The sequence below is a fragment of the Dermochelys coriacea genome, chromosome 1 (genome assembly GCF_009764565.3).
Source record: "Dermochelys coriacea isolate rDerCor1 chromosome 1, rDerCor1.pri.v4, whole genome shotgun sequence".
Taxonomy (NCBI): domain Eukaryota; kingdom Metazoa; phylum Chordata; order Testudines; family Dermochelyidae; genus Dermochelys; species Dermochelys coriacea.
The window spans coordinates 210,240,268-210,260,478 of NC_050068.2; the positions used below are offsets into that span (position 1 = coordinate 210,240,268).

Sequence of the window (20,211 nt, forward strand, 5' to 3'; positions counted from 1 at the left end):
CTTGTTACTAAGATACCTGTAGAAATCCTTCTTGTTACCCTTCACATCCCTTGCTAGCTGCAACTCCAATTGTGCCTTGGCCTTCCTGATTACATCCCTGCATGTTCTAGCAATATTGTTATACTCCTCCCTAATCATCGGTCCAAATTTCCACTTCTTGTAAACTTCCTTTTTGAGTTTAAGCTCACTGAAGATTTCACTGTTAAGCCAAGCTGGTCACCTGCCATATTTGTTATTCTTGTTGCACTTCGGGATGGTTTGTTCCTGCGCCCTCAATAAGGCTTCTTTAAAATACAGCCAGCTTTCCTGGACTCCTTGCCCCCTCATATTAGCTTCCCAGGGAATCCTACCCATCAGTTCCCTAAGGGAGTCTAAGTCTGTTTTTCTGAAGTCCAGAGGCCGTATTTTGCTACTCTCTCCACTTCCTTTTGTGAGGATCCTGAACTCAACCATCTCATGGTCACTGCTGCATAGGTTGCCACACACTTCTACTTCCCCTATCAATTCTTCCCTGTTTGTAGGCAGCAGGTCAAGAGGAGCACGGCCCCTAGTCAGTACTAGTTTATTTGAAATTCTCTGGCTTAGTTTGTCCTCCCTCCTTTTTAAAAACTGAAGGACTTGCCCCAGCTAACTACACAAAACTTACGTTAATTTCTCCGTCACATCTGTCTCTCTACACAATCTCCCCACTCACAGCACAAATGCCTTCTCTTCTATAAACCTTGCACTCTAGGGTAGCTTTCCCATTTCTCTCCATTTCATTAATTCTCCAACTTTTCAAATTTCAGCTGAATTTCATCTCTTTCCCTTCTCTCAATCTGCTGTTACACTCTAAAGTTTTGGGGATACAGTTTGTAGGAAAGAAGCTAGGAAGAAATAAAGCTGTATTTCACTAAAATACACCAGTGAGTAGCTTTGAAGTTTACCGTTTATGATATCAAAGCACACATACATACTCTCTTCTTGGGTAATAGAGAAGACCAACAGTAATGGCATCAGTCTGGCGGTGGTCATTGTTTATTGGAGTTTCATATACATTTGCTGAACTGTGGGGTTACTGAGCCTGATCCAAAATCCTGAAATCAGTGGAGAGACTCCATTTAAAACACTGTTCTGTGAATCAGATCTTATATCTGCATTGCTGTTCTCTCTTCTAACATTTCACTTAAAATCTTGAGATGGTAAACATAGAATTCTCACTGAATGTGTCTATGCATCTCATACAGATGTAAAATTTCCAGTATGCCACAGATTTCAACAGCATTGTACTGCAGAATTCAAGGTGGCTTTGATGCTGAATTTATTTGTCATGTTACACAGTACACTGGCCCTTATTATAGGGAGCTTATAAACCTTCTCTGAAGCGCCAGTTATTGTCCAGTGGCCTAATCTGTTGTGGCAAATCTGTTCCCAAAATCCAAAAAGTTACACAAGCACAGATATTGCAGGCTGTGGAGTGATCTTATGTTGACTGAATTAAAATGAATAAGAGTATACTGTTATGTGGAGGTTCTGAAAATCTCCCATCCCTGTGCAAGACAAGTTCATTTTCCACCTCAGCACATGACAAATATTATCCAGCCAGTAGTAAGTCTACTCTCACCTTTGCATGTTTCAATTAACAATGAGGATGTTAACATAACTTGATTAAAAACAGATTAAGGCGGCTCTCAGTAACTTAAGGGGCTCTAGTGAAAACACCCGGTAATATTTTTGGTAATGATACTAAAATTCCAGAAACCAGAAGTGGCTTCTGTTAAGGACCAGATCATGGGTAGTTATGCCTAATGGTCACAGCAGGAGGCTGGTCTACTGGCTGGAGCAGAGGTGACTAGGCTTAATGGCCACAGCCCGAATCAGAAGCCCAGTTACTAAACGGTCAGCCATAAATTGGACTGAATTTAGCATAAGACCTGAATTTACCACCATTAATGACTAGACTCCCAGCTCACTCTGCTCACATTCCTCAGGGAATTTTATTTTTTTAAAATACAAGTTCCACAAACAGATCATTCAGAAACTTCAACATTGTTTCCATACAAAATGTTGAAGTCTTAAAAATATGAATAAAACTTTCAAATGCTTTTTTTTTTAAAGTTACTTTGTTTCTTGTGATACCCTTGCAAACATTTCTTTCCTTCACCAATTTTGTAAATAAGTTCTCCATGTGAATTAAAATAAATCTTTGAAATTTCCATGCTGGCAAATTCTGACACAGAGTACTTGTGTCTGTAGCATAACGAATCGTGCACTGGAATTCTAGAGAAATCAGGGCAATTCAAAGGTTGTGGGTTTGAGCCTCACCAAAGTCAAGTTTTGGTGCAGAAGAGAGCCATAAGAATGATTAAAGGATTAGAAAGCATACCATATAGTAACAGACTCAAGGAGCTCAGTGGCTTTCAATCAGTGGTCTGCAGACCTCTGGGGGTCTGCAGACTATGTCTAAGGAGTCTGTGAAAGGTTGTCGTTACCAAAGAACAGTGGTTTTCAATCTGAGGTCCACAGACTATGTCTAAGATTTCCAAAGGGGTCCGCACCTCCAACTAAAATTTTTAGGGGATCCACAAATTAAAAAAAAGTAGAAAACTGCTGATTTAACTTAACCAAGAGAAGGATAAGGAGTGATTTCATCATAGTCTATAAGGGGTGGGCAAACTTTTTGGGCCGAGGGCCACATCTGGGTGGGGAAACTGTATGCAGGGTTGGGGCAGGGGGTTAGGGTGTGGGAGGGGGTACAGTGTGCAGGAACGGGCTCAGAGCAAGGCTGTGGGATGTATGAGGGGGCTCAGGAAAGGGGGTTGGGGTGCAGAGTGCAGGAGGGGTGCGGACTGCGGGAGGGAGCTCAGGGCAGGGGTTGGGGGGCAGGAGTAGTGCGGCAGGGGCTCAGGGCAGGGAGTTGGGGTGCACGGGGCTCAGGGCAGAGGGTTGGGGTGCTGGAGGGGTGCGAGGTGCAGGCAGGAGGCTTAGGGCAGGGAGTTGGGGGGCAGGAGAGGTTCAGACCCCGGCCCGGCACCACTTACCTAAAGCGGCTCCGGAGTGGCAGCGGCGCGCATCGGAGCCAGGGCAACCTTCCTGCCTGCCTGCCCTGGCCCCATGCCGCACCGCACCGCTCTGGGAAGCGGCCAGTACCACGTCCCTGTGCGGTCCCTGGGGGAAGGTGGGGGGGCTCAGGGCTCCACGCACTGCCCTTGCCACACCTCCAGGTACCTCCCCCGAAGCTCCCATTGGCTGGGGTTCCCCATTCCTGGCCAATGGGAGCTGTGGGGGGGGGGCGGTGCCTGGAGGCAGGGGCAACATACAGAGCCCTCTGCCACCCCCAATCCCCCCCAGGGCCGTTCTGCTGGCTGCTTCTGAGCGCGGCGCAGGGTCTGCGGCATCTTGGGGGGCAATCCTGCGGGGCCGGATCCAAGGCCCTTAGGGGCCAGATCTGGCCTGTAGTTTGCCTACCCCTGGTCTAAAAGTACCTAGCTGGGGAATAAATATTTGATAATGGTCTCTTCAATGTAGCAGATAAAGGTACTATGGCTGGAAGTTGAAGCTAGACAAATTCAGACTGAATATAAGGTGTAAATTCTTAAAAAAGTGAGTGTAATTAATCATTGTAACAATTTACCCCGTGTTACGGTGTATTTTCCATCACTGGCAATTTAAGATATGCTCTAATTCAAAACAAATTAGTTTGGGGAGGTCTATGGCCTATGTTATACAAGAGATTGGACAAGAAGATCACAATGGTCCCTTCTGCGCTTGGAATCTCTCGAAAGAGCCACAAAAGTTATGCTAGGGTGGAGAAAAAGTCTTAAAGTTAAACTCTATTTAACTTCTCAAAATAAAAAAATCAACAGGTGATTTCATTATTGTGTATGAGTACCTGCACAGGGAGTAAATACTGATAACTAAAAAGGATCCTTAATCTAGCACAAAAAAGCATAACATGGTTGGAAGCTGAAGCCAGACAGATTCAAAGTAAAAATTCATACCTAATTTCAAACAATCAGGGTGATTAATCATGGAACAAACTACCCAAATAGTGAATTATCCATCTCTTGATGTCTTCAAATGAAAAATATGCCTTTCTGGAGTATGCTTTAACAAAACAAATGATTGGGCTCAATACAGGAGTAACAGAATAAAATTAAATGGCCTGAGATACACAGGACATCAGACAAAATGATCTAATGATCCTTTTCAGTCTTAAAAACTCTATGAATCAATGGGACTTGCCAGCTGACTTAAGAATCCCATCCAATCTTGCAGTTACATCTTGGGTCTTCATTGGGTGGGTAGCACACCATCCTGCTGTCCTTGCATCCCTTACTGAACTCTTTGGCCACTTCATATGCTGGTAAGGATTACGGGATTTCTTTACATGATTGAGAAAAAGCTCTTGCACATCCCTGTAGTACAAAGCAAGCAGCTACTCTCACTCACTGTCCCCAGTAACTCACTGTTCCGTTCCTCTGCATGAGCATTCAGAGACATTCTCTCTAAGTGCCTCGCTAAATGCCTGGTAGCGATAAGATACTACCAGCCAGGTTGAATGTCTCCTGGTTCTCTTGCCTCTGTAGGTCACAAATGTCTGTTCTTTAGTTTCTACTCTTTCCTGTTTCTTTTCCACTGAACCTCCCCCCTTTACAACTTCGGTGACAATGATTTCCAAACCAAACTGAAGTCTTCATCTGCTTGGATCAAGTTTACCCAGAGCACTGCAGTTGGCAGTGCTGACAGAAAAGAATGGATACTTACTCTACAGTAAATGAATCTTTGAAATATACCGTCCACACAGATTCCACTCTTGGTGACTAATAAGCAGTTGTCTAATTGCTCAGAGGTAAGTAAGAGATGTCCTACTTGAATAGTGATCGCAGGGCTGCCCTATCAAAATTAGCATCCAATCTGGAAGCCTGCACTAGGGAATAGAGAGTGCTAATTGTGTGGATCAAGCTCCATGTAGCTGTTTTACATATTGCAGGTAGGGGGATTTTATCCAAACAGACAGCAGAAGCTGCCCAGCCATATTGAAATGCATTCTTTAATATGACCAGGGAGATCTTTCTTGGCCAGCTAATAAGAATGTATGCAATCAGAAACCCATTTGGATAACCTCTGAAAGGATATATGTTTTCCCTCAAGTCTTTTGGCAAATACTACAAATAGCATAAAATATTTCAGGAATGCACCTAGGTTACCTAAATAAAATGATAATGCTCTTACTACATCTGCCATGTGAAGCTTCACTTCCCCCAGATTAGAATACGGATTGGGAGAGCAAACCAGGAGGAGACTGGTCTGATTTATATGGAATTCTGAAACAAACTGAAGCAGGACTTTGGATAAGATCCAAAAGTAACACTGTCCTTGTGAAACACCAGGTATGTGGAACCAACCACGAGAGCTTGCATTTCACCTATCCTTTATGATGAACATGGTAACTGTTTAATATTTTATGAGATAAATAAATAACTCAGGGTCCCTACCAATTTTGCATTGCTACTTGTTGGTAGGAAAGCTATTATCTTTCCCAGCGGTACGGGCTAAGGGTTTGAGCCACAAACTGTCTGGTTCTAACCCAAATAGCTTAACAAGAACTAGCTGAGTCTATATACATGTATGGAAGACCTTGTGTCAACAATGACAGGGCCGAGGACCAAGCCACTAACACTCAACTACAGAGAAGCCCAAACAGGCTGGGCATGTGAATACAGCATGGCTGAGTTTGAAGAACAAAGGCCCAAGAGTGTGAACAGACTGTGTTTCAAGTGTGCTGCTGAGAAGATAAGCGGAGAGAGACAGGGACAGAAAGAGTACAGATGGACCTCAAACTCAAGGCATTACAAAACCATTACTTCTACCAATATGCACTTGATTTAAGCACATGTATTCCACGCTAAACTAAGGGCTTTCTCATGCAGTATATTCCAGGTGACTAACGAATGCTACTTGCTTTGAAAAGGCTGCCCTGTGGCACTACAAATACTTATTGGGTGGCATTCCTCCCTAAAAAGATAAAGTCTCCACAAGAGACTGAAATAAGCTGGACTCACTATAGGACCTCATGGTGGGAAAACAGGAGTACTGGAGCCCCAAGCCCCAATCTCAGAGTTGTTGAGGCCACATGCCTGCCTTTTCAGAAGAGTTCAGCACATTAAAGGCTGTGCCAGGCAAACCCTCAGCCAAACCAGGACTGCTCACACAGGTGCCCCTCCAACAGAGCTGCAGTGAATCATCACTCAAACATGCAGCAACAACCCAGCTGCACTCATTTACCCTTCCAACAGAGCCTGCATGCATGTGGCAGCAGCCTAATCCTGAGCCAAACCTGGGTCAGATGACCCCCAGGCTCAGGTATCTCCCGCCAATCCTGCCAGAGCTGCAGATCAGTCTGTGTAACAGCACTACCTCGCTGAACCCTCCTTGCAACATATCAGACTCTCAAGACTCCCAGCCTGCTCTTGATCCCATTCCTGTTCCTGTCCCAGCCTTGCCTGAGCCCTGTTCCAGTCTTGTCCTTGCCCTACTCTAACCTCGCTCCAGTCCTGTTACTGACAAGCTCCAGCCTTGCTTCCACTTCCTGACCCTCCCCGGACCCTCAGACTACCCAGCTTCAACCTTTGGCCTGTGTCTGGACTCTAGTGACATGGCTTGACCCCTAAACTCTGACCACCAAGCTTTGACCCCTGGCTTACACCTAGACTCCAGCTGTGTACTGATTCTGGTTTGTCTACAGATTCTGATCAGCTCTGACACCAGATCTCAATTCAAGTGCCACCCTTGGCCCAGTCCGGACCCTATATCCAACTTCGATATCTGCTCCAACCAGTAGGCCTGACTGCCAGGACACAGTGCCTCTGTAAATCCATTACACTCTCCTAGTTGATTTAATGGCTAACAAAAAAATGTTTTTAATTAACAAGTGATTAAGGGAGCAAGAGCTCCCAGAAGTTCCATCAATCCAACTAGAATTATATTAAGGTCCCAGAAACAAAGGGGCTCCCTAATTGGGGGAGAGGGTCCCTTCATGAATTTTGCCACTGGAAGGTTAAAAAAAAAACAAAAAACAAAAAACAGTTTGGCCCTGAATAAGAGGGTGATTTGCAGATACTGCTGCCAGGTGGACTCTTATTGAACTGACAGAAAATCCCCACTGCTTCAGGGGCTAGAAAATATTGGCTATAACTGCCGAGACTGATGCTGCCAGTGGAGAAAATGGGCTGAAATGTCCAGATAGTGAACTACCTCTCCATTTAGCTCTGTAGATAAGTTTGATCAAAGGTTTCCTGTTTGGAGGAGAATGTTCTGAACCTCAGCTAATAACTCTCTGAGTGGGATTCATACAATCCAGGATGTCAGGTGCAGGATCTGGGAGACTGTGTCAGATAGAATGGGTAAGGTGGTCAATGGTTGCACTGAGATTCAGCTGATCTGAATGTCAAACCATGATCATGCAACCTGTATCTTGTCTCAGTTCCCTTAGTACTCTGGGTAGCAAGATATAAGTGGATAGGCATACATTAATTAATGTCCATGGGATAAGGACTGTGTCCATCAGGGAACCTGGCACTGTGCCCCCTCTAGAGCAGAATGTCTGATAGTTGTTGTGACATGTGCAAGAAGTTCTACTTTTGGTAGTCCCTACACATAAAAGAACCGCTGCAAAACTGAGTCTTTGAGAGACCCCATGTGGTTTTTGGAAAAATCCTTCTTGATGTAATCTTCTAGGGTAGACAGGAAAGTGGAAAGGTGGCAAACTACTGGTGTGATGAGATGTCAGATGCACCACTCCCACTGATGTATGGCTTCTTTGCAGATGGGAAAAGATCTTGCTCCCACCTGCTGATGTAGTGTATCACTGTGATGTTGTCTGTCAGTAACTTCAGTGTCGAGACATCAAGAAAGCGTAGGAAAGCCCTGCACACCAGGCATATGGTTCTGAGCTCTAAAATGTTTGCGTAGGCAGGCCTTTTGGGGAGACCAACCCTCTTGATTTTTTAGTGGAAAAAGATGCATCACTCCATTTCTGCATGAAGGTATCTGTTACCAGCATACATGTAGGTAGAGGCATGGAGAAAGTTGTGAACAGAGGCAGCTAATAGGAGTTTCAGAGGGTGCAGCAGCAGACTCTGTGCTTGAAAGCAGTGGTACTTGATGAGTGGTAATTTCCTTCCAGGTTCAGCACTGTGTGTGATATCAAAAAGACCAGTGGGGGTAACCTGCAATGGATGAGCCATGTTTTCTTTCCTGCCTGAAGACGGAAAGGATTTCGTATGTCTGAATTGCAAGCTGGTGGATGTGCTGGAGGCCAAGATTCTTGGATTGGAGGGGCAAGTTGACATGCTACTGAGAATCAACCTGAGGAGTTCCTACGACAGCCAGGTTGGGGAAAAACCAGTACCCACAGTTCAAGGAAGAATGGAGCTGACCACCCAGAAATCAGAGAGCCTGGTGGTTTGTAACCACCAGAGGCAGGAAGTCACAGCACCTTTCTACCCAGTTGGAGACAGAAGACGATGGACAAGCTGTGGCTACCCTAAAGAAGAGGACTAGAAGGAATTCCACACATCTAGAAGTTTGTTTCAAATCAGTACCAGGTATTCAATGTGGAAACTCTGGAAGATACCTCTCAAGATCCAGCAGGTCCAAGGGAACGGAGGAATGTACAGGGCACATACATGGATGGCAGTTCAGCCCAATTTGTAAGAAAATCAAGCTTGCCCACAAAGAGTTCTCCAACTATCCAAGGAAGACAGAAAATCCTTGTTGAAGATTCAATACTCAGAAGAATTGAAAGAACATTCTGCAACAGAGAGGTGGACAATGGGATGATATGCTGCCTTCCTAGCAAAGAACAGTAGAACACAATCCAAGTGTTAAAGCTAGAAGTTAAAGCTAGACAAATTCAGAAATACACTGAAAAATAAGAGGGCTTAAATATTTAACAGTGAGAGTAATTACAAGTAATTGGAACAATTCACAAAGTGTCATGGTGGATTCTCCATTGCTGGCAATTTCTAAATATGAAAGATACGCTCTAGGAATTATTTTGGAGAAGTTCCATCGCCTGTGTTATACAGGTCAGACTATATGACCACAATGGTCCCTTCTGGCCCTGGAATTCATGAATCTGGGAAGCTCCAATCTCTTGAATTAGAAAGGTTTTATGCATTGACAAGAAGCTGTTTCAGAAGTGATGCATTGTGTATCCATACCCAGCTACAGCCTGCTTACTCCACCAGCTACAGCCAGTGTCTCAGCTTCAGGCTGAGCTTTTCTAAATGGAAAAAAAAATGCAGGAAGTATATTCACTGATGTAGCAATAAGCCACTAAAAGGAGTAGCACTGACTGTTGACTGAAACACCTAACCAGTGTTTGATAACAGGAACATAGGAATTCCAATATCAGGACTCACCAGGGGTCCACCTAGTCAATATCTTGTCTCTGGTACTGGCCAGTACCAGGTGTTTCAGAGGAAAGGGAAAATTATAAAATAACCTGCTCACAGAAGAACTCTTAGCAGTTAGAAGTCAGCAAAATCTCCTTGCATTCAGGGCTTACTTAAAAACATTGTTTATATTTATCTGTATAAATTTCCCTATAAATGCTAAAGCTAAGACTTTGTCACAGTTACTTTTAGGTAAAAATCACAAACAAAAATTCATGGAAACCATGACCTGACTTTTACTAAAATAAGGGGGGAAAGGGGCTGACAAGGGATGACAGAAGCCTGAGCTGGGGAAGAGAGCGGGGGGGGGGGGAGGAAAGAAGGGGGTCAGCACTCGCACCATGCCTCAAGCCCTCACCACCACCACCAGACAGCTCCAGGGTCCCTGATGGCTGACAGCTCCAGTCCCGACACCTCAAGGCTGAAGCAGAAAATGTCACGGACGTCTCTGAAAGTCACGGAATCCATGACTTCCATGACAATCTTATTCTGAATAAGTGTCTAATCCTATTGTTTGAATCTTGGTCTCCCTCTCTTGTGACTCCAAGTTCTATAAATATATTATTAATTATGTAAAGAAGTATTTCCCTTTCTCTGAATTTTAAATGTGTTGCTTTTCAATTCCATTGAATTCCACCTTTTTCTTGTATTTTGACAAAGGGTAAACATGGACACACAATTTTATATTCCTTTATCATATTCCTTTTAACTAGCCTTCCTTCTAACCAGTCTCAATCTTGTCAGTCACTACTCATCTGTCTCTGGACCCACTTCTATTTCTGTTACATCTTTCACAGCTGGGGCAACTAGAACTTCCAACAGTATCCTAGTTGAGGGCTTAGCTATTTACATTAAATAGAAAAAGTTTCATTAATGCAGAGATAAGGTTGCCCAGTGATAGTGCATGTCCTTTCAGAACACCAAATTCAGCATAACAGACTTCTGAAAAAACAGGAAATACAGTGTTAAAGTAAACACCCACACAATCGTAACTTGCCCATCCTGGAGCTGCCAATATCCACTCGGAACTATCTGCATGCATTCCAGCTACATTCATTGTGTTAAGTGTAGCTGTATTGAATGATGGAGAAGTAAGTTGAAGCAGCTTGGAAGAGCTGTGATTGTGTCATGAGGAAATCTGGGTCCAAGGCTCTCCCTCCCCGCCCCCGCCCCCCCGCATGTTATCAAAAGAAAGAAGTGCTTGTATACCTTGAGGTTCCAGTCTGGGTAATTTCAATATGGAATTGTGTGGGTTGTGTCAGTAGCAGTGCATTGGAGTCATCTTGAAATGGGTATTGTCAGTAGAGAGGTATGATATGAGAGAAGTCTGTGGATTTAAAGATGAGCAGGGGACAGCAAAGGGCTAAGTGGTAACCTGGGTGCAAATATGAAGAAGTCATAAAGGGTATGAAGTGGTTATTAAATTTTACAAGTGTGGTATTCTGTGGGAGAAGTAGGCTTAGTGTTTGTGCACAGACATAATACAGGTGGCACCTGTCCATTTCAGTGAAAAGGCAGAATGCCAGAGTGTGTGATATGGGCATTGTGGGGCATCACTCAAAGAAGAGAGAGTTAAGACTGTATGGGCTTTTACCTTCACTCTGTATTTCCTGGTTTTCAGGAGTCTGAGTTTTGCTGAACTTGACATTCTGGAAGGGCATGAGCTACCACCAGGCATCCTTATCTCTGTGTTAACTAAGCTTTTTACCAAGGACTACATTAACACAAACTAGGAACCTTTTTGTTCATACCTGCAGCTTCCACCCAGGGAAGTTACAGTGCAGCAGTTTGCTGTGCGCCGCCAGTTTGATGTGCATCGCTTTGAGCAGGGGGTTGGACTAGATGATTTCCTGAGGTCCCTTCCAACACTGATATTCTATGATTCTATAATTCACACCCCAAACAGTCTGAACAGTGGGCCAGTGTAGACAATCCCTCAGTTATCTAAGGAAAAACAACAGAGCTCAAAGATTCTAAGGCCAGAAGGGACCACTGTAATCATCTAGTCTTACCTCTTGTATAACAAAAGCAGTAGGTTTCAGAGTAGCAGCCGTGTTAGTCTGTATTCACAAAAAGAAAAGGAGTACTTGTGGCACCTTAGAGACTAACAAATTTATTAGAGCATAAGCTTTCGTGAGCTACAGCTCACTTCATCGGATGCATCCGATGAAGTGAGCTGTAGGTCACGAAAGCTTATGCTCTAATAAATTTGTTAGTCTCTACGGTGCCACAAGTACTCCCTTTCTAAAAGCAATAGGACTTCCTAAAAATCATTCATAGAACAGAGCTTTTAGAAGAACACCCAATCTTGATTTGAAAGTTGTTACTGATGGAGAATCTACCACAACCTTTGGAAAATTGTTCCAATGGCTAATTACCTTCGCTGTTAACGTATGCCTTATTCCCTGTCTGAATTGGTCTAACTTCAACTTCCAGCCTGTTATACCTGATGCTGTTTACCTTTCTCTGCTAGACTGAAGAGCCATAAGAATGGCCATACTGGGTCAGACCAAAGGTCCATCCAGCCCAGTATCCTGTCTGCTGACAGTGGTCAATGCCAGGTGCCCCAGAGGGAGTAAACCTTACAGGTAATGATCAAGTGATCTCTCTCCTGCCATCCATTTCCACCCTCTGACAAACAGAAGCTAGGGACACCATTCCTTACTCATCCTGGCTAATAGCCATTAATGGACTTAACCTCCATGAATTTATTAGTTCTCTTTTAAACCCTGTTATAATCCTAGCCTTCACAATCTCATAGGCAAGGAGTTCCACAGGTTGACTGTGCGCTGTGTGAAGAACAACTTCCTTTTACTTGTTTTAAACCTGCTGCCCATTAATTTCATTTGGTGGCCCCATGATCTTATATTATGGGAACAAGTCAATAACTTTTCCTTATTCACTTTCTCCACACCACTCATGATTTTATATACCTCTATCATATCCCTCCTTAGTCTCCTTTTTTCCCCCAAGATGAAAAGTCCTAGCTTCTTTAATCTCTCCTCGTATGGGACCATTCCAAAACCCTCATCATTTTAGTTGCCCTCTCTGAACCTTTTCTAAGCCAGTATATCTTTTTTGAGATGAGAACCACATCTGTATGCAGTATTCAAGATGTGGGCGTACCATGGATTTATAGAAGGGCAATAAGATATTCTCCGTTTTATTCTCTATCACTTTAATGATTCCTAACATCCTGGTTGCTTTTTTGACTACTGCTGCGCACTGCATGAACGTCTTCAGAGAACTATCCATGATGACTCCAAGATCTCTTTCCTGACTAGTTGTAGCTAAGTTAACCCCCATCATATTGTATGTATCGTTGGGGTTATTTTTTCCAATGTGCATTACTTTACATTATCCACATTAAATTTCCTTTGTCATTTTGTTGCCCAATCACTTAGTTTTGTGAGATCTTTTTGAAGTTCTTCACAGTCTGCTTTGGTGTTAACTATCTTGAGCAGTTTAGTATCATCTGCAAACTTTGCCACCTCACTGTTCACTCTTTTCTCCAGATCATTTATGAATAAGTTAAATAGGATTGGTCCTAGGACTGACCCTTGGGAAACACCACTAGTTACCCCTCTCCATTCTGAAAATTTACCATTTATTCCTATCCTTTGTTCCCTGTCTTTTAACCAGTCTCAATCCATGAAAGGATCTTCCCTCTAACCCATGACACTTAATATACGTAAGAGCCTTTGGTGAGGGACCTTGTCAAAGGTTTTTGGGAAATCTAAATACACTATGTCCACTGGATCCCCCTTGTCAACATGTTTGTTGACCCCTTCAAAGAACTCTAATAGATTAGTAAGACATGATTTCCCTTTACAGAAACCATGTTGACTTTTGCGCAACAATTTATGTTTTTACTATTGTTTCAACTAATTTGTCCGGTACCGACGTTAGACTTACCGGTCTGTAATTGCCAGGTCACCTCTAGAGCCCTTTTTAAATATTGGCGTTACATTAGCTATCTTCCAGTCATTGGGTATAGAAGCTGATTTAAAGGATAGGTTACAAACCATAGATAACAGTTCCGCAATTTCACATTTGAGTTCTTTCAAAACTCTTGGGTGAATGCCGTCTGGTCCCGGTGACTTGTTACTGTTAAGTTTCTCAATTAATTCCAAAACCTCCTCTAGTGACACTTCAATCTGTGACAATTCCTCAGATTTGTCACCTACAATAGACAGCTCAGATTTGGGAATCTCCCTAACATCCTCAGCTGCGAACACTGAAGCAAATAATTCATTTAGTTTCTCTGCAATGACTTTATTGTCTTTAAGTGCTTCTTTTGTATCTCGATCATCTAGGGGCCCCACTGGTTGTTTAGCAGGCTTCCTGCTTCTGATGTATTTAAAAAACATTTTTTTATTAGCCAAAAACTCAGAAGGTATCTGTTCTTCAAACTCCTTTTTGGCTTTTCTTATTACATTTTTACACTTAATTTGGCAGTGTTTATGCTCCTTTCTACTTACCTCACTAGAATTTGACTTTCACTTTTTAAAAGATGCCTTTTTATCTCTCACTGCTTCTTTTACATGGTTGTTAAGCCACAGTAGTTCTTTTTTAGTTCTTTTTCCGTGTTATTTAATTTAGGGCATACATTTAAGTTGGGCCTCTATTATGTTGTCTTTGAAAAGTGTCCAGGGAGCTTGCAGGAATTTCACTCTCGTCACTGTACCTTTTAATTTCTGTTTAACTAACCTCCTCATTTTTGCATAGTTCCTCTTTCTGAAATTAAATGCCACAGTGTTGGGCTGCTGAGGTGTTCTTCCCACCACAGGAATGGTAAATGTTATTATATTATGGTCACTATTTCCAAGCGGTCCTGTTATAGTTACCTTTTGGACCAGATCCTGCGCTCCACTGAGGACTAGATCGAGAATTGCCTCTCCCCTTGTGGGTTCCTGTACCAGCTGCTCCAAGAAGCAGTCATTTAAAGTGTCGAGAAATTTTGCTCATAATTAAATATTTGTTACTCATGCAGGTTCTTATAGAAAGTAATCAAGTCACCCCTTATCCCTCTCTTTATTAAGCTAAATAGATTTGAGCTCCTTTAGTCTATCACTATAAGACATTTTCTAATCCTTTAATCATTCTCGGGTCACTTCGCTGAACCCTCTCCAATTTATCAACATCCTTCTTGAAATGTTGACAACAGAACTGGACACAGTATTCCAGCACTGTTTCTTGAATGTCAAATATAGAAGTAAAATAACCTCTGTACTCATACTTGAGATTTCCCTATTTGAGCAGTCTAGGATCACATTAGCTCTTTTGACCAGTGTCTCACTGGGAGCTCATGTTCAGCTGATTATCAACCAAAACCTTTTTCAGAGTCACTGATTCCCAGGATAATGTTCCCCAATCCTGTAAGTACAGCCTACATTCTTTGTTCCTAGGTATATACATTTACATTTTAGCCATATTCAAACATATTTTTGCTTGCACCCAGTACACCATGCAATCCAGATCACTCTGAATCAGTAACCTGTCCCCTTCATTATTTACCCCTCCCCCAATTTGTGTGTCATCTACAAACTATCAGTATGATTTTATGTTTTCTTCCAGGTCATTGATAAAAAACGTTAAATAGCATAGGGCCAAGAACAGAGCCTGCAGGATCCCACCGGAAATACAACTGCTTGATGACCATTCCCTGTTTATAATTATATTTTGAGACCTATTAGTTAGCCAGTTTTCAATCCATTTAATGTGTGCCATGTTAATTTTATATCAATCTAGTTTTTTTTTTAATCAAAATGTCACATGGTACCAAGTCAAACGCCATACAGAAGTCTATTACCTCAATGCTATTATTTTCAGCAACCAAAAACAAAGATATCAAGCTGGATGATGTCAAACTATTTTCCATAAACTCATGTTTGTTTGCATTATCTATATTACCCTCCTTTTATTCTTTACTAATTGAGTCCCTTATCAGCTGCTCCATTATCTTGCATGGGAATGATATCAGGCTGATAGACCTATAATTACCTGGCTCATTCCATTTACCCTTTTTTTAAAACTGGCACAACATTAGCTTTCTTTCAGTCTTCTGGAACTTCCCCAATGCTTCAAGACTTACTATCCCCTAAGGATCTGTACTGGGTCTCGTGCTGTTCAACGTATTCATAAATGACCTGGAAAAGTGGGTGAACAATGAGGTAGCAAAATATGCAGATAATACAAAGTTACTCAAGATAGTCAAGTCCAAATCTGACTCCAAAGAGTTACAAAGAGATCTCGCTCAACCGGATGACTGGACAACAAAATGGCATATGAAATTCAGTGTAATGCAGAGGTGGGCAAACTATGGCCCATGGGACCGTCCTGCCAGGCCCCTGAGTTCCCGGCTATGGAGGCTAGCCCCCGGCCCCTCCCCTGCTGTCTCCCCTCCCCTGCAGCCACGTCGCCGCGCAGGCAGCGTGGCTTGCACCTGTCCCCCTCCCAGGCTTTCCAATAAGCCTGTCCAGCTGCTCTGAGCAGGGTGGGGAGGTTGGATAAGGGGCAGGAAGTCCCAGGTAGCAGTCAGGGGGCGGAGGTTTGGGATGGGGGCTGTCAGGAGACGGGAGGGTTGGATAGGGGGTGGAGTCCCAGGGGGTTGGGGTGTCCAGGAGGGGGTGGGGGGGGGAACAGGAAGCGGGGGAGGTTGGATGGGGGTGGGTTCCTGGGGGGCAGTTAGGGATGGGGGTCCCAGGAGGGGGCGGTCGGGGGACAAGGAGTGGGGGGGGTTGGGTATGGGGTCCCAGGGGGGTCTGTCGGGGCAGGGGTGTGGATCAGGGTTGGGGCAGTCAGGGGGGGTTGGATAGGGGGTGGGGTCTCGGGGTGCAGTTAGGGATGGGGGTCCTGGGAGGGGGTGGTCAGGGGATAAGGAGCAGGGGGGTTGGATGGGTCAGGGGTTCTGAGGGGGGCAGTCAGGGGGAGAGAAGTGGGACGGGGCTGATAGGGGGCGGGGGCCAGGGCCAGGCTGTTTGAGGAGGCACAATCTTCCCTACCCAGCCCTCCATACCATTTTGCAACCCCGCTGTGGCCCTCGGGCCAAAAAGTTTGCCCATCCCTGCTGTAATGTATACTGGATAAGTAATGCATATTGGAAAACATAATCCCAACCATACACACAAAACGATGGGGTCTAAACTAGCTGTTACCGCTCAACACAGATCTTGGAATCATTGTGCAGAGTTCTCCAAAATATCTGCTCCATGGACAGCGAAGGTCAAAGCTAGCAGAATGCCAGGGAGCATCAGGAAAGGGATAGATAAGACGACAGAAAATACCATAGTGCTACTATATATATCCATCATACACCCACACCTTGAATACTGCATGCAGTTCTGGTCACCCCATCTCAAAAAAAAAAAAAAAAAAAAAACTTTATATATAAAAAAATAAAAGAATGGGGAAAAGTACAGAGAAGGGCAACAAAAAGGATTAGTGGCATGGAACAGCTTCCATCTGAGATATTAAAAAGCCTGGGACTATTCAGCTTAGAAAAGAGGAAACTAAGGGCAGATATAATAGAGGTCTATAAAACCATGAGTGTTGTGGAGAAAGTGAACAGGGAAGTATTATTTACCACCTCTCATAACACAAGAACCAGGGGTCATCCAATTAAATTATTAGACAGCAGGTTTAAAACAAACAAAAGGAAGTACTTCTTCACACACTGCAGAGTCAATCTGTGTAACTCATTGCCAGGGGATGGCGTGAGGGTCAAAACTATAACTGAGTTGAAAAAAGAATTAGATAAGTTCCTGTAGGATAGGTCAGTCAATGGCTATTAGCCAAGATGGTCAGGGACTCAACCCTATGCTCCGCGTGTCCCTAAACCTCTGGCTGCCAGAAGCTGGGACTAGACAACAGGGGATAGATCAGTCAAGAACTACTCTGTTCTGTTCTTTCCCTCTAAATCATCTGGCACCAGCCACCGTCAAAAGACAGGATACTAGGCTAGATGGACCACTGTTCTGACCCAGTATGGCCATTCTTATGTTCTTATGAAAATTAACATTAACAGTCCAGCAAGCTCCTCACCCAGCTCTTTTAAAACTTTTGGACCCTCTGATTTAAAAATATGTAACTTTAACACCCTCCAAAGATACTAGTGGAATGGAAAGTGTTATAGTCTCATCAGATGGTAATGATATCTTCTGTTTTTCCCCAAATATAGAACAAATTTTTATTGAGCACTTCTGCCTTTTCCACATTACTACTGATAATTCCACCTTTTCCATCTAGTAAGGGACCAACACCATCCTCACGATAGTTTTTGTTCCTAATATATTTTAAATACTCCTTATTGTCCTTAACTCTGCTGACCATAGGTTTCTTCTTGCATCCCTTGTCAATTTTCTACAATTCATAACTATCCATTATATTCATTACTATCAGCTTCCCCTGTCTTCCATTTGTTATATATAAATTTTTGTATTATGGCCTTCACTTCCATTTTATACCAGATTGGTTTTTTAACCAGCACAGCCTTCCTCAATTGTGGGATTGTATTTTTTGGGGCATCTAGTAAGATGTTCTTAAATGATTTCCAATTATCATTTAAATGTTTCTGATTAAGTTCTTCCTCCCAGCTGATTTGGCTCATATTTGTTCTCAGCTTCCTGAAATTGGCCCTATTAAAGCACCAACTCTGGTACTTCATTCTGCTTGGGCATTATAAATGTGTTCAAGTCAGGATCATTTGTACCTAAGCTAACAACAATTTTTAGTCCTGTGATCAGTTCCTCTTTATCCGTTAAGACAAGGTCTAATAAAGAATTCCCCGCTGTTGACTGCAACACTTTTTGGAGTTAGGAAATTGTCATCTATAATGTTTAGAAACTCCAAGGATATGCTAGTACTGGCAGCATGAGACTCCACCATATGCCACTCAAATTCAAGACCCCCATAATCAGACAGTTTTTATTTCCTGCACATTACAGATAGGTACATAAGGAGGCGGTTATCCTGGTTCTCTACTGTGATTTGGTGGTCTGTAGCAGACACCAATTAGTATGCATGGTTGAGCATGAATACATCTACAATGAGAGCAGTAACAACAAAATACAAATGGAAGACATGTAGATAGTTAGTGGAAAGAAAAGGCACTTAATATTAAACAGGGTTGGTAAAAGAAAAACAATTGTTAGGAAGTCTAAATAAATAGAAAACAGATGCTCTCCTTAATCCCCAGAGACAGCTGTTGCTTTCCACTAGGAAATAAACTATTGCTGAATCTTTGTGAAAAGATAAGGCAAGAATTAAGATAGCCACCTCTCAGGAGATACTCAACTCGTGCCTTCTTCAATGGTATTATGGGTCCTGCTACTGCATCCTCCCATTGTCTAACTTCCAAAGGTGCTTCGCATTATTAACAATAATGACCAAAGCAAGAGAAATGCTGCTCATTATGAAAGTTGCCAGGAAACTGAAGTTTGAGCAAAGAAAGTAAGGGAGACTATTGATCCCAATCCTCCTGTACCAGCTGTGAAATCTGCAGAATATTGAGCCAAATATTTCCATTCTATGGCATACACTTATCTTTTCATCTTAGAGTTCCTGCATTCATTCAATGCACTCTATCGGTTGTACTTAATATTCTCCATGCAACCTTGTCTTTATGGTGAGCTCTGAAATAGAAACTCAAACTTAACTTTGAAATGTAAATTATGAACGTGGTGGGCTCCTTTGCTAGGTGTCAGAGTAGCAGCCGTGTTAGTCTGTATTCGCAAAAAAAAAAAAAAAAAAAAAAAAAAGAGTACTGATGGCACCTTAGAAACTAACAAATTTATCTGAGCATAAGCTTTCGTGAGCTACAGCTCACTTCATCGGATGTGTGCGAGATCCTGAAAACCACACTAACGTGAGACAGTTATGGTGACTATTTTTCCTTACCAATCTAGAAAGAGTTTGAACATGTCACCAGATATATGGACCAAACCATTTTTTTTTTTACATATTCCATTTAAAAAAAAAATTGCAAGTTTTAATTTGAAAAAGCATTTAGTCAATTTCCTTCACTTTCACCAAAATGATTCAGCTTTTCAAAGTTAAACTAAATAATCTGAAAGTGAAAAACTGGAATTCTGGAATTAAATGGCAGCAAGGAATTGAAACCCATCTTTCAGTATCCAATCCTACGGTAAAAACATCTAATGGCCCGTAACTGAAAAGTAGTTAAAAGCAACGTTCTTCAAATTTAGCAAAAGTCTTCTCATCAAACTTAGATATAAATCTGGCAATGTTATGTCCTTAATAGTTTCGCAAGCCAAAGTTATATGGCAGCTAAACACAAACTTTACCATAGAATATTGCTGCAACCTCAACTATTGTCTACCCAACAATGTCAGATCTCCCCCATTTATTATGGCACCATACACACATCCCACCTGACAGAACCCACTACTAGCGCACGCTGTACCTGAAAGGGGCATAAGTTAAGCACCCACAGCCTACCCAGTCTTTAGCGGCTGGTTCCCTAGGGGCCATCACAGCATGACCCCATTGCAACACTGGGTGGAGTCATTCCCTTTATCACCCCCCCCCGCCAGCCCATAGGTGCTGGAACTAGGGGTCCCGGGGGCGCAGTGGGTCCCATCCTATGCAGGGTTTACTGTTTGATTCAAAAGCTCTCAGCCCCCCCCTCCCCCTACACAAATTGCTCCAGGGCCCCTGCCCCAACCTGCCCGCCGCACGCCCCGCAAGACAGGCCCCGCTCCCTGGCTCTTCCCTGCCTCACTCAACGGCTGCCCCGCCCCGGGGTCCCCTC

General features: G+C 43.1%; 1 protein-coding gene across 11 annotated transcripts in view; it reads right to left on the reverse strand.

Annotated features, from left to right (window-relative positions):
* Positions 1-20,211, reverse strand: part of KPNA1 (karyopherin subunit alpha 1) — a 134,146-nt gene that overhangs the window by 113,681 nt on the left and 254 nt on the right. For 3 of the 11 annotated variants that reach the window (XR_006276698.1, XR_006276699.1, XM_038387433.2), the window contains exon 2: positions 953-1,076. The exons of 4 other annotated variants lie outside the window; for them this stretch is intronic. Coding sequence is in view for 1 of the 7 variants with exons in the window: in XM_038387433.2 (XP_038243361.1) it covers positions 953-1,014 (62 nt within the window). In the remaining 6 variants the exon portion in view is untranslated. Of the gene's footprint in view, positions 1-926; positions 1,077-2,994; positions 3,015-20,211 lie in introns of those variants that run through there. 4 more of the 11 variants (XM_043501052.1, XM_043501057.1, XM_038387438.2 and 1 more) reach the window with 4 other exon arrangements.